Genomic DNA, 26,589 nt, shown 5'->3' on the forward strand with positions numbered 1-26,589 from the left:
GCAGTCAGTGACAGTCTGGAAGCCATAGCAGGGCCTGAAGTTCGGCGCGGGATGGGCGCATATTTTTTGGAATTCCCGCATATTTTGAATTTATTAAGGGGGAATAATCCCGCATTGGTTTTCGCGAACCGATGTTGGTGCGGAACGTTGCTTTAATGCGTTCAAGTGACTGCAAGACCAAATTGTACTTCCGTGACAACAAAGTCTAGCACGCTCACTCTGTCCTCTCTCGACAGTACTCTGCTGATTTCTCGGTGGACAGCTGCTTGCAAACACTACGTCGTCAGAAGGGGGAGAGTAAAGTTAGTATCAGTGATGTTTCTGACGAAGAATCTGATAATCGATAACGACGTTAATGGTACCGTTAATCCTCCCGATGCCGAGTGCCAGTTGATCCAGAGAAGGAGAATGAGGTTAACGATCCTGACACGCAGCACCCGTGCCAAGTAATCCTGATCGCTTTCAGCCACGTGGAGCCGTGTTGAACGTTTCCTGATGACTGCTGATAAAAAAGCGAGCTTTCATTGACGAACCCGGACGTTTTGTTTTGTTTTTTTAAAGGGGATTTAACAGACTTGATTATTTGAATAAAAGATTTGGTATGACAATACCTGCACAGCACGGTGTTGGTTGACTTGTCTACAGCATGGTGTTGGTTAGCTTGTCTACAGCATGGTGTTGGTTAGCTTGTCTATAGCACGGTGTTGGTTAGCTTGTCTACAGCATGGTGTTGGTTAGCTTGTCTACAGCATGGTGTTGGTTAGCTTGTCTATAGCACGGTGTTGGTTAGCTTGTCTACAGCATGGTGTTGGTTAGCTTGTCTACAGCACGGTGTTGGTTAGCTTGTCTACAGCATGGTGTTGGTTAGCTTGTCTATAGCACGGTGTTGGTTAGCTTGTCTACAGCATGGTGTTGGTTAGCTTGTCTACAACACGGTGTTGGTTAGCTTGTCTATAGCACGGTGTTGGTTAGCCTGTCTATAGCATGGTGTTGGTTAGCTTGTCTATAGCATGGTGTTGGTTGGCTTGTCTACAGCACAGTGTTGGTTAGCTTGTCTATAGCACGGTGTTGGTTAGCTTGTCTACAGCATGGTGTTGGTTAGCTTGTCTACAGCATGGTGTTGGTTGGCTTGTCTATAGCACGGTGTTGGTTAGCTTGTCTACAGCATGGTGTTGGTTAGCTTGTCTACAACACGGTGTTGGTTAGCTTGTCTATAGCACGGTGTTGGTTAGCCTGTCTATAGCATGGTGTTTGTTGGTTAGCTTGTCTACAACACGGTGTTGGTTAGCTTGTCTATAGCATGGTGTTGGTTAGCTTGTCTATAGCATGGTGTTGGTTAGCTTGTCTATAGCATGGTGTTGGTTAGCTTGTCTATAGCACGGTGTTGGTTGACTTGTCTATAGCACGGTGTTGGTTGGCTTGTCTATAGCACGGTGTTGGTTAGCTTGTCTACAGCATGGTGTTGGTTAGCTTGTCTACAGCACGGTGTTGGTTAGCTTGTCTACAGCACGGTGTTGGTTAGCTTGTCTACAGCATGGTGTTGGTTGACTTGTCTATAGCACGGTGTTGGTTAGCTTGTCTATAGCATGGTGTTGGTTGGCTTGTCTATAGCACGGTGTTGGTTAGCTTGTCTACAGCATGGTGTTGGTTGGCTTGTCTACAGCACGGTGTTGGTTGGCTTGTCTATAGCATGGTGTTGGCTAGCTTGTCTACAGCATGGTGTTGGTTGGCTTGTCTATAGCACGGTGTTGGTTAGCTTGTCTACAGCACGGTGTTGGTTAGCTTGTCTATAGCACGGTGTTGGTTAGCTTGTCTACAGCACGGTGTTGGTTAGCTTGTCTACAACACGGTGTTGGTTAGCTTGTCTATAGCACGGTGTTGGTTAGCCTGTCTATAGCATGGTGTTGGTTAGCTTGTCTACAGCACGGTGTTGGTTGGCTTGTCTACAGCACGGTGTTGGTTAGCTTGTCTATAGCACGGTGTTGGTTAGCTTGTCTACAGCACGGTGTTGGTTGGCTTGTCTACAGCACGGTGTTGGTTAGCTTGTCTATAGCATGGTGTTGGTTGGCTTGTCTACAGCACAGTGTTGGTTAGCTTGTCTATAGCATGGTGTTGGTTGGCTTGTCTACAGCACGGTGTTGGTTGGCTTGTCTATAGCATGGTGTTGGCTAGCTTGTCTACAGCATGGTGTTGGTTGGCTTGTCTATAGCACGGTGTTGGTTAGCTTGTCTACAGCACGGGTGTTGGTTAGCTTGTCTATAGCACGGTGTTGGTTAGCTTGTCTACAGCATGGTGTTGGTTAGCCTGTCTATAGCATGGTGTTGGTTAGCTTGTCTACAACACGGTGTTGGTTAGCTTGTCTATAGCATGGTGTTGGTTAGCTTGTCTATAGCATGGTGTTGGTTAGCTTGTCTACAGCACGGTGTTGGTTGGCTTGTCTATAGCACGGTGTTGGTTAGCTTGTCTACAGCACAGTGTTGGTTAGCTTGTCTATAGCACGGTGTTGGTTAGCTTGTCTATAGCACGGTGTTGGTTGGCTTGTCTACAGCATGGTGTTGGTTAGCTTGTCTACAGCACGGTGTTGGTTAGCTTGTCTACAGCATGGTGTTGGTTAGCTTGTCTACAGCATGGTGTTGGTTGGCTTGTCTATAGCATGGTGTTGGTTAGCTTGTCTATAGCATGGTGTTGGTTAGCTTGTCTACAGCACGGTGTTGGTTGGCTTGTCTATAGCACGGTGTTGGTTAGCTTGTCTACAGCACAGTGTTGGTTAGCTTGTCTATAGCACGGTGTTGGTTAGCTTGTCTATAGCACGGTGTTGGTTGGCTTGTCTACAGCATGGTGTTGGTTAGCTTGTCTACAGCACGGTGTTGGTTAGCTTGTCTACAGCATGGTGTTGGTTAGCTTGTCTATAGCACGGTGTTGGTTGGCTTGTCTACAGCACGGTGTTGGTTGGCTTGTAGCACGGTGTTGGTTGGCTTGTCTATAGCACGGTGTTGGTTAGCTTGTAGCACGGTGTTGGTTGGCTTGTCTATAGCACGGTGTTGGTTAGCTTGTAGCACGGTGTTGGTTGGCTTGTCTATAGCACGGTGTTGGTTGGCTTGTCTATAGCACGGTGTTGGTTGGCTTGTCTATAACACGGTGTTGGTTGGCTTGTCTATAGCACGGTGTTTGTTGGCTTGTCTATAGCACAGTGTTGGTTGGCTTGTCTATAGCACAGTGTTGGTTGGCTTGTCTATAGCATGGTGTTGGTTGGCTTGTCTACAGCATGGTGTTGGTTGGCCTGTAGCACGGTGTTGGTTGGCTTGTCTACAGCACAGTGTTGGTTGGCTTGTCTATAGCACGGTGTTGGTTGGCTTGTCTATAGCACGGTGTTGGTTGGCTTGTCTATAGCACGGTGTTGGTTGGCTTGTCTATAGCACGGTGTTGGTTAGCTTGTCTATAGCATGGTGTTGGTTGGCTTGTCTATAGCACGGTGTTGGTTGGCTTGTCTATAGCACGGTGTTACAATATTGCAGTGTTTCCCCTACCATTCGACGCCCCCGCCAGGCCAGAAAGAAAGTTGTTTTTCTTTTCTTTTCTTTTTTAGCTTTTTTCCTGTCGTTGCCTGGGAAACGCACATCCCATAACGGTTCGCGTCGCATCCCATAATAGTATGATGATACTTGGGATGCCATTGCGAACATAGATGCGAACAGGTTAGCTAAAAGTTTAGCGTCGCAAGCGAGGGCCCCCACCGTTGCGGTCAGGGTACGTTTCGAAATCCCTCTAGGCCTGACATTTTTTCTAGGGGAAACACTGCGTTGGTTATTGTGACTGACGGTAAGAAAGTAGCCAGCTGGAAATGTTTGAATGTCTGGCCATTTAGCTGCCAGCTGGCACTTGTGGAAAACCCTGCCCTCTCTCCTCTCTCTCTAATATAAGATTGTTCAATCCTGTTTATTGGTAGTGCATAGCTAGACCTAGCTAGACACATTCTCTGCCCTCTCTCTCTCATATAAGATTGTTCAATCCTGTTTATTGGTAGTGCATAGCTAGACCTAGCTAGACACATTCTCTGCCCTCTCTCTCATATAAGATTGTTCAATCCTGTTTATTGGTAGTGCATAGCTAGACCTAGCTAGAAACATTCTCTGCCCTCTCTCTCATATAAGATTGTTCAAGCCTGTTTATTGGTAGTGCATAGCTAGACCTAGCTAGACACATTCTCTGCCCAGTCTCCTCTCTCTCTCGCCCTCTCTCTAATATAAGATTGTTCAACCCTGTTTTTTGGTAGTGCATAGCTAGACCTAGCTAGACACATTCTCTGCCCAGTCTCCTCTCTCTCCCTCTCTCTAATATAAGATTGTTCAAGCCTGTTTATTGGTAGTCCATAACTAGACCTAGCTAGACACATTCTCTGCCCTCTCTCATATAAGATTGTTCAAGCCTGTTTATTGGTAGTGCATAGCTAGACCTAGCTAGACACATTCTCTGCCCAGTCTCCTCTCTCTCCCTCTCTCTAATATAAGATTGTTCAACATTGGTAGTGCATAGCTAGACCTAGCTAGACACATTCCCTGTAAAGCCTTCTGAGACATGCTTGTGACCTCTGCTTTCCACCCTCTGAACTTAAAGTACTTCCTCCCCTCCCCCTCTCTCTCTCCTCCCCCCTCTCTCTCTCCTCCCCGGCAGACACCAGTTGGCGGTCGGAGGCGACCTTCCGCTTCGTGGTGGAGCGTTTCAGCCGTCTTAGTGAGTCGGTGCTCAGCCCGTCCTGCTTCGTGAGGAACCTCCCGTGGAAGATCATGGTGATGCCGCGCTTCTATCCCGACCGGCCGCACCAGAAGAGCGTGGGCTTCTTCCTGCAGTGCAACGCAGAGTCCGATTCCACGTAGGTGTTCAGCTGTTTCACGTCAGTGCAGATTGACGAGAAAGACAATGCGGGTGTCATTCTGTCCGAGCGCCGAAAGCGTGTTTGCATCTGATGGCTGTTGTTCATTGCACCTCTGATGCAGCGCATGGCAGAGATGGGGACCTGCGACTTGGACTTGAGTCGCACTTAAGTCGCACACACAGTGACTTGAGATTCATCCTCAAAAGATTCGAGATTTGAACAATCTTTATTTTTTGGTGCATTAATATTAAGGAATTATGACTATTATGCCTAGTGAAAGAGGTGCTGAATACTTGTGTAGACCCTTGACTGAACTACTGATACACAGAATGTAACATTTGAAAGTGTGACTGAACTATTGCAGTCAGTTGTACCAGCTTTGCGTAAGTTCAAACTTAACCTAGTTTGAGCGTAAAGTCTCACTAAGTCCAAGTTTACGCACTCCTAAAAGAATGACAGTTGCACTAAGTGAAATAGTTCCAACGTAGGCATAAGTTACAACTTAAATCTTAGGCTTAATAAAAGTGTCACAAGTTAAAACGCCTTGTGTTAATTTGTCTTTTTCTCTCTCATAATAATAGGATCAGAGTTCGGATCCGAGACAATTACGCCTCAGGTCATTGTTGAGACAGAGAACACACCACAAGTCAGACAGAAAAACTAACGTTGAATGAATAATAAAGAAATATCTCTAACAAATAAATTGAAGACTGTATAGGCTTTTTTATGCCTCCGCCGGCGAAGCCAGGCCGAAGGCATTATGGATCCGGGTTGTACGTACGGCCATCCGTCCGTACGGATGTTTGTTAACGCCATATCTGAGGAACGCCTTGACGGAATTTCATCAGATTCGCCTTAAACATTCACTTAGGCTCAAGGATGATCTGATTAGATTTTGGTGGTCAAAGGTCAAGGTCACTATGACCTCTCGAACGCCATTTTCAAGCTTGTTAACGCGATATCTGAGGAACGCCTGGACGGAATTTCATCAGATTCGCCTTAAACATTCACTTAGGCTCAAGGATGATCTGATTAGATTTTGGTGGTCAAAGGTCAAGGTCACTGTGACCTCTCGAACGCCATTTTCAAGCTTGTTAACGCGATATCTGAGGAACGCCTGGACGGAATTTCATCAGATTCGCCTTAAACATTCACTTAGGCTCAAGGATGATCTGATTAGATTTTGGTGGTCAAAAGTCAAAGGTCAAGGTCACTGTGACCTCTCGAACGCCATTTTCAAGCTTGTTAACGCGATATCTGAGGAACGCCTGGACGGAATTTCATCAGATTCGCCTTAAACATTCACTTAGGCTCAAGGATGATCTGATTAGATTTTGGTGGTCAAAGGTCAAAGGTCAAGGTACTGTGACCTCTCGAACGCCATTTTCAAGCTTGTTAACGCCATATCTGAGGAACGCCTGGACGGAATTTCATCAGATTCGCCTTAAACATTCACTTAGGCTCAAGGATGATCTGATTTGATTTTGGTGGTCAAAGGTCAAAGGTCAAGGTCACTGTGACCTCTCGAACGCCACTTTCAAGCTTGTTAACGCGATATCTGAGGAACGCCTGGATGGAATTTCATCAGATTCGCCTTAAACATTCACTTAGGCTCAAGGATGATCTGATTAGATTTTGGTGGGCAAAGGTCAAAGGTCAAGGTCACTGTGACCTCTCGAACGCCATTTTCAAGCTTGTTAACGCGATATCTGAGGAATGCCTGGACGGAATTTCATCAGATTCGCCTTAAACATTCACTTAGGCTCAAGGATGAACTGATTCCATTTTGGTTATCAAAGGTCAAAGGTCAAGGTCACAGTGACCTAACAAATGCCATTTTCAAGCTCGGTAACGCCATATCTCAGTAACACATTGACTAAATTTCTTCACATTTGGCTCAAATATCCAATTCTGCACAGAAACGCCTTGATGCAATTTCTTCCTATTTGGCTCCAACATCCACTTGGACTCAAGAATGAACTAATGGCGGAGGCATAAGTCCGCGTTGCGGTCGTTCTAGTTTAAGAATGGGCTAGCGGAAAAATTAGTTGTATATTTAATTTATATTATTTTTATGGATTCGGGTTGTACGTCCGTACAATGTTTGTTAACGTGATATCTGAGGAACGCCTTGACGGAATGTCATCAAATTTGCCTCAAACGTCAACTTGGACGCAATGATGAACTGATTAGATTTTGGTGATCAAAGGTCAAGGTCACTGTGACCTCTCAAATGCCATTTTCAAGCTCGTAACGCGATATCTCAGGAACGCCTTCATGGAATTTCTTCGAATTTCCCTTAAACTTCCACTTGGACTCAAGGACGAACTGATTCGATTTTGGTGGTTAAAGGTCAAAGTTCAAGGTCACTGTGACCTCACGAACCCCATCTCCAAGCTCTTTAGCGCAATATCTCAGGAACACCTTGACGGAATTTCTTCCAATTTGCCCCAAACGCCGACTTGGACTCAAGGATGAACCGATTAGATTTTGGTGGACAAAGGTTAAGGTCACTGTGACCTCACGAATGCCCTTTTCAAGCTCGTTAATGCCATATCTCAGGAACGCCTCGATGGAATTTCTTCGAATTTGCCTCAAACGTCCACCTGGACTCAAGAATGAACTGATTCGATTTTGGTGGTCAAAGTTCAAGGTTACTGTGACCTCACGAGCACCATTTTCAAGCTCGGTAACGTCATATCTCAGTAACGCCTTCATGGAATTTCTTCACATTTGGCTCAAACGTCAAAGTCTGGACAGACATGGACTGCTCACTTGTTGGCGGAGGCTTATATCCGTGGGGCGGTCGTTCTAGTTTTTATTTCTCAGTACTCGCATATATGAAATTTGTCCCCTGAGTCTGCATTTAATCCTAGTGGGTAGCCGCTTTTTGTGTTTTTTTTAGAATATCCGCATACCAAATTTGGAAACCGAATACCTACCCAACAAACAAATATCCGAATATTCGGATACACCCATACTGCAAACATGATGCTTCAACATCAGTCTCGACTTGGAGCGTTGCCAACGGCAGCTAGACCTATATACTCGGACGTCAGCTTGACGAGGGTGTCGCAGGGGAGTCCCCAGCAAAATGAGCAAATCATGTTATTTCACTTAGGAATTCAATGTGACAATTGTAATGTACCACTGTAGGCTGGTTTATGTTGTATTGTGTATTTTGTGTCTTGTAAGCCCATGTCGGCTGGGCACCGTAGGATACATGACACAAATAAAAAGAAATCATCAATCAATCAATGACTAGAAGTTCGCCCAAGGAGAGAATGTAGTGCATATACTTGGTCATAGCTTTCACTCTCTCCTGTTAGCTCACATTGACATTATATTGGCCAGGTCTCTCTTGAAAAAGAGATTTTTAATCTCAATTTGAATTTCCTGGTTAAATAAAGGATTTTTTTTTTTTATAATAATAATAATACTTGTGCTGTCAGCTGCGTCAAGACACATTTTTTCGGGAGCTGCACACCAGCTCCACTGGCAGGCTCACCAGCCGTGCCGCCGACCTCGCGCATACGTTGTGGCATGTTTTCCACATTAGATTCATGCCTTAATGGCAGCATTAAGACAGGCAAGGCACCAACAAGCTTGTCTCGCGCACTTGACTTTTCAGTGTCTTGTTCAAGAACACGCAGCCCGGAGGAGTGAGCCTCGAACCAGGAACCTTCTGATTCCGAGACGACAGCTGTACCTCCTGAGCTACTGCCACCCCCATCTTACTTTCACTAAGTGTCCGAAATTAACGTACATTTTTGGCTTAATTTCTAAGGTCTGGTGAACTTAAAGAAAAAGCACCTGCTCAAGAGTTGTTTTATTGGGCAAAAATAATGAATATACATTTCTCATAGAAATGTCGCCATACCCCTTTTCGATGCCATTTTATCTATAGAATCAGTTACTGTGTTAAAGTCGAGGTGAACCTGTTCGTCACGTGCATCTGAGTCCATTTCAGACTGAAAACAAATTGAGAGGTGGACCATATACGTGTCGATGATTTGATTTGACAATTCTGAGGACTGGCTTTGGCATTGGCCAATCCTGGCGTGTTCCACCCCCAAATCCGGGTGGGATTCAGCGTGTTGTCGTGCTACGCGAGTGGGATCCGCGGAGCACCAGGCAGCCACCGGCTTTGTGCGGAGCGAGCGGACAATCCGATGCATAGGTGCTGCCTGCCCGCCTGGAATCTCTGAGAGACGACCCCTGACAGCCAGGGAGGCTGTCAGGCTTGGAGGCGCGCACCATTATCGTTATAAATGTAAATAATATTCCTGGAATGCGCATTTTAACGAGCCAGTTACATTTCTTTGCATTCTTAGAGATTATAGTATTTGTTTTTTGTTCATGTTTCTAACAATTGGCCAAGTTAGTAGTTAGTTTATGGCATAGGAATTCTGCCAGATGACAGGCACTAGGTGCCATTTTCTACTTCATTTGGAAGAGAAAATTATCCTGAAATGAAGATTTGATTGACAGCTGCATGTCGTGATATGATTGGTTGATATGGGGTTGAAATTTGATAGTACTAGGTGACGTCAGCAAACTGTACATTACTGTTATCAATGAAATCTTGAAAAATGAACTTTTCATGTGAAAAAGTGTGAAAAACTAAAGAAATTAGATTGTTGTGATTTGTTTGCATACATTATTAAATAGGTGCACTGCATACCCAGGTATTTGAACTAAAAGAAAAGTAAAGTCATTTTTCGGTTCAGCTCGACTTTAACTTAGTTGGATACAACATGCACATGTGCAGACATGTGTAACCCACACACAAAGCATACTTACAAGCACAGATACGTGCATGAGGCAGCATTTTGGGTTTGTTGATACTGTCCAGGAGACGCACACTGACAGTTAGCCGCCGCCCCTGTGTTTCAGGTCATGGTCCTGCCACGCCCAGGCCATGCTGAAGATCATCAACTACAAAGACGACGAGAAGTCCTTCAGCCGCAGGATCAGTCACCTCTTCTTCCACAAGGAGAACGACTGGGGCTTCTCCAACTTCATGTCCTGGAGCGTGAGTACCGAGGCAGATGCACCAGGCAGGGCGGGGGAGGGATGGATCAGTTAGAAAGGAACTGGGTGATGGTTGTTTGCCACAAGGAGACAGTTTGGGAAGCTTTGTTTCTTTGCCCACCTACCTATTTCTCTACTTTACTGTCCAAATTGATATTTATTTATTCTTTCATTCATTAATTCTAATGGGGAAAGAACCTTCAAAGAAAGATTGACTGCCTGTAGTAGTGGCTGGCAGATGCAATCAAGGATTTTATGTGTCTTTGAGTGCTCGGTCCAATCAGAATTAGGGATGGACAATATGGCTAAAATCTATATCGCAATATACTTTTTCCTATCAGTCGATACGATAACTATTACAATATTAGTCAGTTGATGCGTTAACAACACTATAAAGGCCACGGGAAAAACAAAGCCGATTAATCGGCTGATATCCATGACTGTGTCTGGGATATATGTATCACGATTATCGAGGCATATTTGATCATGATCTATATTAATATGGATTTATTGCACACCCCTACTCAGAATATGAATATAATATGTCTCCTCTACCCATTCTTGCGGCCTCTGCTCTTGATGTATAAACTTCACATGTAGCCGACAAACTTTGGTGTAATGTCGACTGTCTCGGCTCTGTTGCGTTTCAGGATGTGACCGATCCAGAGAGAGGCTTCATCGACGATGACAAAGTCTCCTTCGAAGTCTACGTCCAGGCAGACGCGCCGCATGGAGTGGCGTACGTAGCCCTCAGTCTTCCCTCTCTCTGCTATGGTTTTCTGTAACTCTCACTTATCCTCTACAATACTATCCAGGGTTTCCATGGGTCCTTGAAATCCTTGAAAGTGTGTGAATTTGAGAGAGAGAAAGAAATCTAAGTCTTATAGACTTAGGTCAGTTCTTTTGATGTTCGTCTCTGTGAGATTCTGTCAGTACATCAGTCCCTGTGATGTAAATTCAAGAGCTAGCTTTTCTACATCAGTCCCTGTGATGTGAATTCAAGAGCTAGCTTTTCTACATCAGTCCCTGTGATGTGAATTCAACAGCTAGCTTTTCTACATCAGTCCCTGTGATGTAAATTCAACAGCTAGCTTTTCTACATCAGTCCCTGTGATGTAAATTCAACAGATAGATTTTCTACATCAGTCCCTGTGATGTAAATTCAACAGCTAGCTTTTCTACATCAGTCCCTGTGATGTAAATTCAACAGCTAGCTTTTCTACATCAGTCCCTGTGATGTGAATTCAAGAGCTAGCTTTTCTACATCAGTCCCTGTGATGTGAATTCAACAGCTAGCTTTTCTACATCAGTCCCTGTGATGTAAATTCAACAGCTAGCTTTTCTACATCAGTCCCTGTGATGTAAATTCAACAGATAGATTTTCTACATCAGTCCCTGTGATGTAAATTCAACAGCTAGCTTTTCTACATCAGTCCCTGTGATGTAAATTCAACAGATAGATTTTCTACATCAGTCCCTGTGATGTAAATTCAACAGCTAGATTTTCTACATCAGTCCCTGTGATGTGAATTCAACAGCTAGCTTTTCTACATCAGTCCCTGTGATGTGAATTCAAGAGCTAGCTTTTCTACATCAGTCCCTGTGATGTGAATTCAAGAGCTAGCTTTTCTACATCAGTCCCTGTGATGTAAATTCAACAGCTAGCTTTTCTACATCAGTCCCTGTGATGTGAATTCAACAGCTAGCTTTTCTACATCAGTCCCTCTGATGTGAATTCAACAGATAGATTTTCTACATCAGTCCCTGTGATGTGAATTCAACAGCTAGCTTTTCTACATCAGTCCCTGTGATGTGAATTCAAGAGCTAGCTTTTCTACATCAGTCCCTGTGATGTGAATTCAAGAGCTAGCTTTTCTACATCAGTCCCTGTGATGTGAATTCAACAGCTAGCTTTTCTACATCAGTCCCTGTGATGTGAATTCAACAGCTAGCTTTTCTACATCAGTCCCTGTGATGTGAATTCAACAGCTAGCTTTTCTACATCAGTCCCTGTGATGTGAATTCAAGAGCTAGCTTTTCTACATCAGTCCCTGTGATGTGAATTCAAGAGCTAGCTTTTCTACATCAGTCCCTGTGATGTGAATTCAACAGCTAGCTTTTCTACATCAGTCCCTGTGGTGTAAATTCAACAGCTAGCTTTTCTACATCAGTCCCTGTGATGTAAATTCAACAGCTAGCTTTTCTACATCAGTCCCTGTGATGTAAATTCAACAGCTAGCTTTTCTACATCAAGGGACAGGCAAGTCTCATTCTCGAGTAAGATGGCATTTTGCAGCCAGGACGTTTTCTGTAACGTGGTCCCCAGATCTAATTCTTCCTCAACATTTAGCCGCGTATGAATTATAACCCTGCCCCTCCCTTCCTGTATGAATTATAACGCTACACCTCCCTTCCTGTCTCTAACCAGCTGGGACTCCAAGAAACACACCGGCTATGTGGGGCTAAAGAACCAGGGAGCCACCTGCTACATGAACAGCCTGCTACAGACACTATTCTTCACCAACCAGCTACGGCGGGTATGCTTTGCTTTTGTGTCTGTGTGCTGTGTATACGTGTTTGTACCTTTTTCCGTATGTGCCAGTTGAGTGTGTATGAGTATACATATGAAATCCATGATATTTGAACACGGCATCAAATCAACACATTAAAGGTCCCATTCCGTGCAAAAGCTGTTTTTACTTGTAAATGCATATATACTGCTGTCAGCCCTCCCTGTAATGAGTGGTCACACGCTCAGAACTGCCACAGTTGGATTTGTCCCTATCCAGCGTCCCCCTGCAGCCTCCTCCAAGCCACACCCCCAAACGCGTCGTTTGCCGAGAGGGGAATTGGCTGGGAATTGGGACGTCACGAGCTTCCTTCTGCATACTGCGCGCGTGTATCTCACACAAGCTATCTGCACCATTTTGTCTATAGCCACAAAATTAACACTTCTAGCTGGAGCAACGCCGGCTGTACGTGATCCAGCAGCTGCGGAGGTGCATTCGGTAAGTCTAGGCATTTTGAGATGTCCTCTTTAGCGTAGTAACCGTTAAGTTAACGATAACTCGCAACCTAGCGTGCTGGTCCACAGACGCTAATCTGATTGGCCGCTGGGAGCCTGGGGCGGGCTCTTCCCCAGCGACCAATGGGAGCTGTTGGTTCTGAATAAATTAGCAAAACCAACCATTCTTGGGACGCGACGAGATGAGGAAGGGACAACTCCGTCACAGCAAACGGGCTTACTGTATTTTCGACAGATTAATCCAGAATCATGTTTTGTGGACCAGAGACACACGTTTTTAAGAGGTTACAGCTGCACGAATTGGGACCTTTAAGATCTGGGAAAAATGTATAGTAACCCAGAACTACTACTACTTCGAATACTTCTACCACTACTACTATCATCCCGGGGTTTAGTAAGGCTTTTAGGATCTCATAGTCTAAATTTTTTCTGAGACTTTTCCACCCTGCAAAGAATAAAATGTGGGCTTAGGCCGTGTGCCCATCTAGCTTCTTTTCCTCAGCTCCAGCATCTTTTTTCAGTTGTTTCCAATGAGGAGAGAGCGTATGCGGGCGCACACGGACGTCTAGAGAAAGTGCGCTGCGCCCAGCGTCTATTTTCACAGCGCTCCCGCGGTTTTGTGCGCCGGCTCCCATCGCTTCCAGCTGAAAATATTTTAACTTTTCAGAAAGACGCTGGTCTCAGGTGCTCCTTTTCTGGCAACTAATCATATGGAGAAACTATCACCACAGAGACGGAAAGGCTCAATTGTGGGAGCAGATTGGCTAGACACTTAATATTTCTGGTGAGTCTTGAGCTAAATCACTGTATGTGTGTTGTTAGCTAATGTTGGCTGTCAGCTATCAAGCTAGCTACTGCACTGAGCTAACATTACTGTCAGACTGCGTCCTTGCATATTGTGCGCTAAGATCGGCGCTCCCCAGCGTTTAACTGTCAGAAAAAGAAGCTTTATGGACATACGGCCTTAGGTTGTTGAAAGGCCAAATTTAAAGTCGGTGAATATCTGCAACAAAATATTGGCTATGGGGTGGCTTCAATCCAAGAATGTTACTGTACACTTGGCCCAGAAGTGGCCGGCAGTCATTCATTTTCAACGGGAGCTGACGACGAGAGGCGTCCGTCCGGCGGAGCGATGCCAGCGACCAGAGCGATGAGTTGAAGTTGAGCTGAACTTGATGCAAATCAGCAGTGACTCCAATGAAGCAGCAACCAATTGCAGATCTGGATTTGATTTATTTTCTTCCCACTGTAAACGTCTAACAAATCCCCCATAGATGTAGACATGTCGCAGGGCTCCAGACTAACTGTTTACACTAGGTGCACCGGTGCACCTTACTTTTTAATTTAGGTGCACCAGCACATCATTTAGGTGCACCCCCATTTTTCACCACGCCTTTTGGCACAGCAATAAATACATTTTAAGCGTTACCTTCTTTGTCATTTTGTATACATATTGGCAAATTATTAAATGATACGATCAAAGATTTTCATGTCAATAAATGTCTGTTAAAGTCACTATCACCAACCGAGTTAACACAGTGGGGATTGAGCCTATGGCCCACTGATGGAAGCCTTTGCATTTGAAGTATTGCAGCATTTATGAACTGGGTGTCTGTGATGTGATTATCACCTTACATTATTATGCTCCTAAGTTGAAAAAGTTAGGAGCACATTTAAGGACACAAGGATTAATCTCTGATACATTACAATTTAGTTTAATTCAATTAAAGTAGGCTAACATTCTCATGATGCACTATGAATGTCTTACCAGATAAGAATGACTCGATAACCATTTATTTAGTCATCTGTAGTTTGCCTAACATTATGTAATGGTGGTCATGATTGTGGACGTTCACGTTAGTGTGGTTAGTGACATTATTTCACACATTGACACATTTTAATTCCATCTGTTTGTGACTCCGATTCCGGTACGAGTGAGTCTGGCCGCACACCAGTAATCACCTGGATGGCTGGCTGCGGACTGTCCTGTGTGCTACTAGCGATAAGGATGATACGACTTCCAGTCGGATTTTCAAAGTAAAACGATTTGGCCCAAGTCTAAAGCACTCAGAAGCAATTGAAAATGTTTTATTTTTGTATTTCCCCTGTCTTTCTATGTGAGAGATCTTGATTGACCGCGTCGCACGCTGGCACAAGAGCAGGGTGAGAGAGAAAGACGCTACAAGACACTACAACTTCCAGGTCGCACCAGTGCGTGTTATGAAAATATTTATACGCACTGGAAGATTTTAAGGTGGGAAAATGCGTATAAATATACAATGCACTCTGGAGCCCTGTGTCGTGTCTATGACAAATCACCAGCTGCAGTAGGTGTGGCTTCCACCTTTTCAGTCACATGACGGCGACTTTTCAAAACGCCACTGACTGAAACACTACCGTAGTTGACTTAGCATGTCGTCAAGTCACGCTGATTCAATGGCCATATTTCAATGGCGAAATCCATTGGTAAATCCGTTGCTCGGTTGCTGAGAAAATAGTTTCTCCATGGAAACGACAAACTTGATATATTATGTCCACAACTGAACTTGATGTCTGCAGCGCTGCTGGCCCCGCCCCCCTGGACGACGACCGCTGAGGGCTAGCAGCGAGCAGCCAGTGCCAGAGCGCCCAGGGGTGCTTATGATGCGTCTGTTAAAGTGTACAGCTATGAGCCTCCAAAAGCTCATTTTAGTGGAGCTCCGCTGTGTATCCTCTAACTCCCACTCGTGTTCCCAGGCGGTGTACATGATGCCCACGGAGGGAGACGACTCGTCCAAGAGCGTCCCCCTGGCACTGCAGAGGGTCTTCTACGAGCTGCAGCACAGCGATAAGCCCGTCGGCACCAAGAAACTCACCAAGTCCTTCGGGTAAGGCACACGCCTTCTGACTTCTTTCTTGACAGCCCACCTGTCATTTGTCCGCCGTCTGTCAGATGGAGGGCGGTTAGACTCTGAGCAAAAACTAGCGCTGCACACTGTCGACAAAACAATAATTTTTTGTTTCTTGGCTCAATGGTGCAATTGTGACAAGATTTCATATCCACCTTATTTTTGGCGGCCATTTTGCCTTACGTTAACTATGGGTTCTATTTCCGGTGTAACCAATTTAGATAACCCCCCAGCCCCCGACAAAAAAAAACGTCTATGAGGATTTTACCCTTTTACAGCAGAGCCATTCTGCTCTACAGCCGTGTCGTTCGGGTGCTGGGATAACGTAATGCATTGTGGGTAGTCGGCTACTAACTGTGGCTAATGTTAGCCGCTAGCTAGCTATGTTACATGGCAGTAAAACGCCACCAAATTGATTGAACTTTTAACCATTTCGAGTAACACACATTTCGAGTTTCCATACGGACCTCCAGCTAGTTGTTTATAACGTGACTATACTTATAACTTTTATAACGGACTCCAGCTTCCGGTTTATAATTCGCGTCTGCAGCCAGAGTATAACAAAGGAAATGGCAAGCGGCAGCAATGAGTCACGTTAAACCGGACCTTGTACCCACGATTCTTTTTTACAGTGGGGCATTCAAAAATAATGTGGATATAGATAGATACAAGGATGCAGCATTTTCTGTATACTTGGTTTTTGGCATCACTGAAGACATTAATGTTCAAAACATTGATTGTCGGGGAGAGTTAGAGATACTTGCAACATCTCATGCAGTTTGATTTGATTTGATTGCGATTGTGCACAGTGCTAGTATTACTTGATCACAGGACAGATGAAATGAAAGCTTTCTTTCCCTTTAACAGTGCAGTACCGTAGTACACTTTAACGGACTTTTACTGGACATTATCCCACAGACACTAGGTATGGGTTGTGTATGTATGGGTTAATATATCCATCTTTCCCTGTGTGCAGGTGGGAGACACTAGACAGTTTCATGCAACATGATGTACAGGAGCTGTGCAGAGTGGTGAGTTCTCACATCATACCGTCTTAAAGCATGTGTGTGACACACAGCGATGCACCATATTGGATTATTTTGCCGATTGCCGATACAGATATATGCGCACCCCCCCCACACAGAGACCATCAAGTCTCCTGTAACAGTGTTGTAATATCTTTATGGATCCTGTAACACATTATTATGCCTATGCTCTTATCATGATGGCCCACTGACAGATGAATTAACACATTATTATCCCTATACTCTTATCATGATGGCCTACTGACAGATGAATTAACACATTATTATGTCTATACTCTTATCATGATGGCCCACTGACAGATGAATTAACACATTATTATGCCTATGCTCTTATCATGATGGCCCACTGACAGATGAATTAACACATTATTATGTCTATACTCTTATCATGATGGCCCACTGACAGATGAATTAACACATTATTATGCCTATACTCTTATCATGATGGCCCACTGACAGATGAATTAACACATTATTATGTCTATACTCTTATCATGATGGCCCACTGACAGATGAATTAACACATTATTATGTCTATACTCTTATCATGATGGCCCACTGACAGATGAATTAACACATTATTATGTCTATACTCTTATCATGATGGCCCACTGACAGATGAATTAACACATTATTATACCTATACTCTTATCATGATGGCCCACTGACAGATGAATTAACACATTATTATGTCTATACTCTTATCATGATGGCCCACTGACAGATGAATTGACACATTATTATGCCTATACTCTTATCATGATGGCCCACTGACAGATGAATTAACACATTATTATGTCTATACTCTTATCATGATGGCCCACTGACAGATGAATTAACACATTATTATACCTATACTCTTATCATGATGGCCCACTGACAGATGAATTAACACATTATTATGCCTATACTCTTATCATGATGGCCCACTGACCGATGAATTAACACATTATTATACCTATACTCTTATCATGATGGCCCACTGACAGATGAATTAACACATTATTATGTCTATACTCTTATCATGATGGCCCACTGACAGATGAATTAACACATTATTATGTCTGCTCTTATCATGATGGCCCACTGACAGATGAATTAACACATTATTATGTCTGCTCTTATCATGATGGCCCACTGACAGATGAATTAACACATTATTATGTCTATACTCTTATCATGATGGCACACTGACAGATGAATTAACACATTATTATGTCTATACTCTTATCATGATGGCACACTGACAGATGAATTAACACATTATTATGTCTATACTCTTATCATGATGGCCCACTGACAGATGAATTAACACATTATTATGTCTATACTCTTATCATGATGGCCCACTGACAGATGAATTAACACATTATTATGTCTATGCTCTTATCATGATGGCCCACTGGCAGATGAATTAACACATTATTATGCCTATACTCTTATCATGATGGCCCACTGACAGATGAATTAACACATTATTATGTCTGCTCTTATCATGATGGCCCACTGACAGATGAATTAACACATTATTATGTCTGCTTATTATGATGGCCCACTGACAGATGAATTAACACATTATTATGTCTGCTCTTATCATGATGGCACACTGGCAGATGAATTAACACATTATTATGCCTGCTCTTATCATGATGGCCCACTGACAGATGAATTAACACATTATTATACCTATACTCTTATCATGATGGCCCACTGGCAGATGCAGACATGAATACAGTGCTTTTCAAAATGTAAACATTCACTGGGCCAAAAGAAAACTACCTCAACTTAGGTTATGCAAAACATGCCATGTTTGTAAGATTCATCCTACAACAGGCTTGGATGATGCTCTCCCTGGGGTAGGGTTAGCGTCTTTTAAGCATCATTTTATCGGCTTTGTCATGTCGGCAGAAATGTTTGTTTCGGGCCGATATGTAATTTTAAAGCCTGTATCAAACGATACCGATGACGTGCCGATATCATCAGGCTTCCCTGATGTGTATATGTGTGTGTGTGAATAATTCACATTCTGTGTGTGCTCCAGCTGCTGGACAATGTGGAGAACAAAATGAAAGGCACTTGTGTGGAGGGAACCATACCCAAGCTCTTCAGAGGAAAGATGGTGGTATGTACGCTCGCTCTCTCTATGTTGTGTTTTATGTTTATGTTGTGTTTGATGTTTATGTTGCGTTTGATGTTTATGTTGTGTTTGATTATGTTGTGTTTGATGTTTATGTTGTGTTTGATGTTTATGTTGTGTTTGATGTTTATGTTGTGTTTGATGTTTATGTTGTGTTTGATGTTTATGTTGTGTTTGATGTTTCTGTTGTGTTTGATGTTTATGTTGTGTTTGATGTTTATGTTGTGTTTGATGTTTCTGTTGTGTTTGATGTTTATGTTGTGTTTGATGTTTATGTTGTGTTTGATGTTTCTGTTGTGTTTGATGTTTCTGTTGTGTTTGATGTTTATGTTGTGTTTGTTTATGTTGTGTTTGATGTTTATGTTGTGTTTGATGTTTATGTTGTGTTTGATTATGTTGTGTTTGATGTTTATGTTGTGTTTGATGTTTCTGTTGTGTTTGATGTTTATGTTGTGTTTGATGTTTCTGTTGTGTTTGTTTATGTTGTGTTTGATGTTTATGTTGTGTTTGATGTTTATGTTGTGTTTGATGTTTATGTTGTGTTTGATGTTTATGTTGTGTTTGTTTATGTTGTGTTTGATGTTTATGTTGTGTTTGATGTTTATGTTGTGTTTGATGTTTCTGTTGTGTTTGTTTCTGTTGTGTTTGATGTTTCTGTTGTGTTTGTTTATGTTGTGTTTGATGTTTCTGTTGTGTTTGATGTTTATGTTGTGTTTGATGTTTATGTTGTGTTTGATGTTTATGTTGTGTTTGATGTTTATGTTGTGTTTGATGTTTCTGTTGTGTTTGATGTTTCTGTTGTGTTTGATGTTTATGTTGTGTTTGTTTATGTTGTGTTTGATGTTTATGTTGTGTTTGATGTTTATGTTGTGTTTGATTATGTTGTGTTTGATGTTTATGTTGTGTTTGATGTTTCTGTTGTGTTTGATGTTTATGTTGTGTTTGATGTTTCTGTTGTGTTTGTTTATGTTGTGTTTGATGTTTATGTTGTGTTTGATGTTTATGTTGTGTTTGATGTTTATGTTGTGTTTGATGTTTATGTTGTGTTTGTTTATGTTGTGTTTGATGTTTATGTTGTGTTTGATGTTTCTGTTGTGTTTGATGTTTCTGTTGTGTTTGTTTATGTTGTGTTTGATGTTTCTGTTGTGTTTGTTTATGTTGTGTTTGATGTTTCTGTTGTGTTTGTTTATGTTGTGTTTGATGTTTATGTTGTGTTTGTTTATGTTGTGTTTGATGTTTATGTTGTGTTTGATGTTTCTGTTGTGTTGGATGTTTATGTTGTGTTTGATGTTTCTGTTGTGTTTGATGTTTAATGTTTATGTTGTGTTTGATGTTTATGTTGTGTTTGATGTTTATGTTGTGTTTGATGTTTCTGTTGTGTTTGATGTTTATGTTGTGTTTGATGTTTAATGTTTATGTTGTGTTTGATGTTTATGTTGTGTTTGATGTTTCTGTTGTGTTTGATGTTTATGTTGTGTTTGATGTTTCTGTTGTGTTGGATGTTTATGTTGTGTTTGATGTTTAATGTTTATGTTGTGTTTGATGTTTATGTTGTGTTTGATGTTTATGTTGTGTTTGATGTTTCTGTTGTGTTGGATGTTTATGTTGTGTTTGATGTTTAATGTTTATGTTGTGTTTGATGTTTATGTTGTGTTTGATGTTTATGTTGTGTTTGATGTTTCTGTTGTGTTTGATGTTTATGTTGTGTTTGATGTTTAATGTTTATGTTGTGTTTGATGTTTATGTTGTGTTTGATGTTTCTGTTGTGTTTGATGTTTATGTTGTGTTTGATGTTTCTGTTGTGTTGGATGTTTATGTTGTGTTTGATGTTTCTGTTGTGTTTGATGTTTATGTTGTGTTTGATGTTTAATGTTTATGTTGTGTTTGATGTTTCTGTTGTGTTTGATGTTTCTGTTCTGTTTGATGTTTATGTTGTGTTTGATGTTTATGTTGTGTTTGATGTTTAATGTTTATGTTGTGTTTGATGTTTCTGTTCTGTTTGATGTTTATGTTGTGTTTGATGTTTATGTTGTGTTTGATGTTTATGTTGTGTTGGATGTTTATGTTGTGTTTGATGTTTATGTTGTGTTTGATGTTTATGTTGTGTTTGTTTATGTTGTGTTGGATGTTTATGTTGTGTTTGATGTTTATGTTGTGTTTGATGTTTATGTTGTGTTTGATGTTTATGTTGTGTTTGATGTTTATGTTGTGTTTGATGTTTATGTTGTGTTTGATGTTTATGTTGTGTTGGATGTTTATGTTGTGTTTGATGTTTGATGTTTATGTTGTGTTTGATGTTTATGTTGTGTTTGATGTTTCTGTTGTGTTTGATGTTTATGTTGTGTTGGATGTTTATGTTGTGTTGGATGTTTATGTTGTGTTTGATGTTTCTGTTGTGTTTGATGTTTATGTTGTGTTTGATGTTTAATGTTTATGTTGTGTTTGATGTTTCTGTTGTGTTTGATGTTTCTGTTCTGTTTGATGTTTATGTTGTGTTTGATGTTTATGTTGTGTTTGATGTTTAATGTTTATGTTGTGTTTGATGTTTCTGTTCTGTTTGATGTTTATGTTGTGTTTGATGTTTATGTTGTGTTTGATGTTTCTGTTGTGTTTGATGTTTCTGTTCTGTTTGATGTTTATGTTGTGTTTGATGTTTATGTTGTGTTTGATGTTTATGTTGTGTTTGATGTTTATGTTGTGTTTGATGTTTAATGTTTATGTTGTGTTTGATGTTTCTGTTGTGTTTGATGTTTCTGTTCTGTTTGATGTTTATGTTGTGTTTGATGTTTATGTTGTGTTTGATGTTTATGTTGTGTTTGATGTTTAATGTTTATGTTGTGTTTGATGTTTATGTTGTGTTTGATGTTTATGTTGTGTTTGATGTTTAATGTTTATGTTGTGTTTGATGTTTATGTTGTGTTTGATGTTTATGTTGTGTTTGATGTTTCTGTTCTGTTTGATGTTTATGTTGTGTTTGATGTTTATGTTGTGTTTGATGTTTATGTTGTGTTTGATGTTTATGTTGTGTTTGATGTTTAATGTTTATGTTGTGTTTGATGTTTCTGTTGTGTTTGATGTTTCTGTTCTGTTTGATGTTTATGTTGTGTTTGATGTTTCTGTTCTGTTTGATGTTTCTGTTGTGTTTGATGTTTCTGTTGTGTTTGATGTTTATGTTGTGTTTGATGTTTAATGTTTATGTTGTGTTTGATGTTTCTGTTGTGTTTGATGTTTCTGTTCTGTTTGATGTTTATGTTGTGTTTGATGTTTATGTTGTGTTTGATGTTTAATGTTTATGTTGTGTTTGATGTTTCTGTTCTGTTTGATGTTTATGTTGTGTTTGATGTTTATGTTGTGTTTGATGTTTCTGTTGTGTTTGATGTTTCTGTTGTGTTTGATGTTTCTGTTGTGTTTGATGTTTCTGTTGTGTTTGATGTTTATGTTGTGTTTGATTTTATGTTGTGTTTGATTTTCATGTTGTGTTTGATGTTTATGTTGTGTTTGATTTTATGTTGTTTGATTTTATGTTGCGTTTGATTTTCATGTTGTGTTTGATGTTTATGTTGTGTTTGATGTTTATGTTGCGTTTGATTTTATGTTGTTTGATTTTATGTTGTGTTTGATTTTCATGTTGTGTTTGATGTTTATGTTGTGTTTGATGTTTATGCTGCATGCAGCATGTAAATTCTTCCGCAAATGTCGTTGACCCAGTGACGAAGCAGTCTAGCGCGTATAAGATTAGCACAGCATGCGTCTTAGAAGGTCAGTTTAAGAATAGAAGGAGCCCGAATTAAGGATTGACCCTTTTAAAAATATTGTTTGACGCAGCGATGAAATCAGGTAGCCTGACTCTGTGTGTGTGTGTGTGTTCTCCATCTGCAGTCGTATATCCAGTGCAAGCATGTGGACTACCGGTCGGAGCGGATAGAAGACTACTATGACATCCAGCTCAGCATTAAAGGAAAGAAGAATAGTGAGTGGCAACACCGAACACAACCACTTGACTTCAGTCACGTAACGGAGCTCTGGATTCCTATAATTAATGGTCAAATGTAATAAGTCGATTTCTACATGGGCAATTTTTGACTTTGTTCCTGCTGATATTTTTAGTTTTTGCCCATCAGTCCTTTGAAAATAATATAAGCACATCATTAACCTTCTAAAGCGAATGGCACAATACTACTTTTCTTGCCAATTGGAGGTACATATTGTTTTATTGCTTAATGTCCTCTTTTCCTTTATCACAGCACTGCATATATGTGAGAAATTGTGTAAATAATAGATGACGAAACACCTTGTCTCTCTGTTTACCTCCAGTCTTTCAAACACTAAACACTTTGTCTCTCTGTTTACCTCCAGTCTTTCAAACACTAAACACCTTGTCTCTCTGTTTACCTCCAGTCTTCGAGTCTTTCAAACACTAAACACCTTGTCTCTCTGTTTACCTCCAGTCTTCGAGTCTTTCAAACACTAAACACCTTGTCTCTCTGTTTACCTCCAGTCTTTCAAACACTAAACACCTTGTCTCTCTGTTTACCTCCAGTCTTCGAGTCTTTCAAACACTAAACACCTTGTCTCTCTGTTTACCTCCAGTCTTCGAGTCTTTCAAACACTAAACACTTTGTCTCTCTGTTTACCTCCAGTCTTTCAAACACTAAACACTTTGTCTCTCTGTTTACCTCCAGTCTTCGAGTCTTTCAAACACTAAACACTTTGTCTCTCTGTTTACCTCCAGTCTTTCAAACACTAAACACTTTGTCTCTCTGTTTACCTCCAGTCTTAGAGTCTTTCAAACACTAAACACTTTGTCTCTCTGTTTACCTCCAGTCTTTCAAACACTAAACACTTTGTCTCTCTGTTTACCTCCAGTCTTTCAAACACTAAACACCTTGTCTCTCTGTTTACCTCCAGTCTTCGAGTCTTTCAAACACTAAACACCTTGTCTCTGTTTACCTCCAGTCTTCAAGTCTTTCAAACACTAAACATCTTGTCTCTCTGTTTACCTCCAGTCTTCAAGTCTTTCAAACACTAAACACCTTGTCTCTCTGTTTACCTCCAGTCTTCGAGTCTTTCAAACACTAAACATCTTGTCTCTCTGTTTACCTCCAGTCTTCGAGTCTTTCAAACACTAAACACCTTGTCTCTCTGTTTACCTCCAGTCTTCGAGTCTTTCAAACACTAAACATCTTGTCTCTCTGTTTACCTCCAGTCTTCGAGTCTTTCAAACACTAAACATCTTGTCTCTCTGTTTACCTCCAGTCTTCGAGTCTTTCAAAGACTAAACATCTTGTCTCTCCGTTTACCTCCAGTCTTCGAGTCTTTCAAACACTAAACACCTTGTCTCTCCGTTTACCTCCAGTCTTCGAGTCTTTCAAACACTAAACACCTTGTCTCTCCGTTTACCTCCAGTCTTCGAGTCTTTCAAACACTAAACACTTTGTCTCTCTGTTTACCTCCAGTCTTCGAGTCTTTCAAAGACTACGTCGCTACAGAACAGCTGGACGGAGACAACAAGTACGACGCAGGCGAGCACGGCCTTCAGGTGAGGCGTCACAGTGACTGGACTGGAAAAAGGTTTTTAAAGTCATAGATTTTGTGATTTTACAATATCTTATTTGGCGTGTCAATGAATAAAGACTCCACCCCCGTTCCTGGCCACCTGAAACCAACTTTCAATGCACATTTAATTAGGGCTGTACAATTAATCGAATATTAATCGTGATCAAGATTTTAGCTTCCCACAATCACAGGGTATCTGTGGGGTCTTGAAAAGTATTAAAAGTTGATGAATCAATTTAGGGGAAATGAAGGCCCTATTATATTTTGTAGCTATTGTGCTGATGGTGTTAAATGAGCATAATATATTGTCTCATATCGATTGCAGACCCCTGACCCCTGTCTATTAGAGTCTCTTAACACTTTCAGTGCCACGGCCCTTGGGCAAAAGGTTGCTTGCTGTGCCACATAGGCCGCAATGCATTTTAAAACAGTCATATAATTTCTTTAATAATTACTATGTAAACACTGAACACGCACAAATAACGATGAGACTCTCTTCTATCACCTGCAAAAAAAAGTTTATTGATCCCATTTTCCGTTCTTTAGTTATGAGCCGGAGAAGATAGCTTGATCGAACGAAAAACAGAGCTTTTTTTCTACGAGCTGAGATAATGAGCCTTTTGTGAAATTAAACATTTCAAGCACATCACTGACTCTGAAGCTAATTTTCTGATGTAGTCACACCTCAAAAATAATTTCCTTCAATAAAACAGTGAAGGCAAGGGAATTTTGTTTGGAAGAATAATATTTTTAGCTGAAACCAGCAGCGCTGGCGCCTGCATGCGCTGCTGGTTGCAGCTTCTTGCTGATCTTTTGCTGCTGGTGGGCATCGGATATTCTGGCTTGCGTTTGCCAACCCTGTCCTGCTGTCTGGGTCTGTGTTGTGTACTTGGCTCTGCGTGCCCACCACTCCACGTTCTCTCATCTGGAGAGCGCTGTCGCCACCTAAGGGTTCTGTAAAATAGGTTAGACACATTCAATACCTCTGAATATTGTAAGAGGCGATGTAAGAGGCATAGATCGACACCCCCCCGTCAAAAAAAAAAAATCGAGTTATGACGCCATTTGGCGTCGCTGGCACTGTACGGTAAATTTCTAATGACGCCATATGGCGTCGCTGGCACTGAATGTGTTAAGGGCGCTTTCACACCTACCTCGTTTGGTCCGGACTTTCGGACTTTCCAGTTTGATCCGAACCAAAATGACAGGTGTGAAACCTCCCACGGACCATGGTGCGGACCAAAGACAGAGTCTTTGATCCGACCAAAAGAGGTGGTCTCGGTCTGGACCAAGCTGGACCAAGGTTCGCTTCCTGTGCAGTGTGAAAGCATTTTATTGGAAGGTTCGCACTATCGGACCAATTACAGGAAGCTACAGCTGACTCGTCACGTTGCCAGAAAGGCTCGCTTTCACGTGTGGTGTGTGAGTCAAGGATCACACACTTGTGAACAGATTGCTAGTTTTAATAACGCGAGTTGCCGACCAGATACATTGGCATGTAATCATGAACTGGCTATACGCTACCGGTACTCGGACACTAGACTCAGCCCTCAGTCTTAATCCGTTTCACTACTGTAAGACTGAGAATATTACTATTTAAATCTTTGCATAACGTTAGATGGCGCTGTTGGAAGCCTTGCATCGGAGAACCAATCATGAGTGCTGTGGGCGGGCCTGCTTTCTGGGGGCAGTTCTCATGCAGAACCGGTGTCTCGCAAAACATCGTCGCATTTGCGGAGAAACATATTAATCACTTAGAAACAAACATAACCTGTTAATAGCACGTGTTTCATCCGGCCCCGGCGGCTAGAGGTCTTTCCCCCAGCGATAAACCCCGACTCCCGAGGCTAACGTTACAGAGCCTGCTGGCTGTCTGATGACTTCACACAAGTTCACAGTATCAAGCGGACCACTTCCGCGTAGGAAAAATTAATGTAAAATAAACCACAGCTATAAATTTTGTTTGGAGCATATCAGCTTCATGCTCTGTGTTAGGACTATGATAAATGGCATTGCCGCTACCAAATAAA

At 41.7% G+C, this 26,589-nt stretch overlaps 1 protein-coding gene across 2 annotated transcripts in view; it reads left to right on the plus strand.

The window, feature by feature from the left end:
- Positions 1-26,589, plus strand: part of usp7 (ubiquitin specific peptidase 7 (herpes virus-associated)) — an 82,200-nt gene that overhangs the window by 12,164 nt on the left and 43,447 nt on the right. For both annotated transcript variants that reach the window (XM_083649731.1, XM_083649730.1), the window contains exons 3-11: positions 4,672-4,870; positions 9,770-9,908; positions 10,558-10,646; positions 12,336-12,444; positions 15,669-15,799; positions 16,797-16,851; positions 18,908-18,988; positions 22,883-22,973; positions 24,460-24,542. In XM_083649731.1, the coding sequence (XP_083505857.1) occupies positions 4,672-4,870; positions 9,770-9,908; positions 10,558-10,646; positions 12,336-12,444; positions 15,669-15,799; positions 16,797-16,851; positions 18,908-18,988; positions 22,883-22,973; positions 24,460-24,542 (977 nt within the window). The remainder of the gene's footprint in view (positions 1-4,671; positions 4,871-9,769; positions 9,909-10,557; positions 10,647-12,335; positions 12,445-15,668; positions 15,800-16,796; positions 16,852-18,907; positions 18,989-22,882; positions 22,974-24,459; positions 24,543-26,589) is intronic.

This window comes from Poromitra crassiceps (genome assembly GCF_964638095.1).
Source record: "Poromitra crassiceps genome assembly, chromosome: 13".
In the NCBI taxonomy this organism is placed as follows: domain Eukaryota; kingdom Metazoa; phylum Chordata; class Actinopteri; order Beryciformes; family Melamphaidae; genus Poromitra; species Poromitra crassiceps.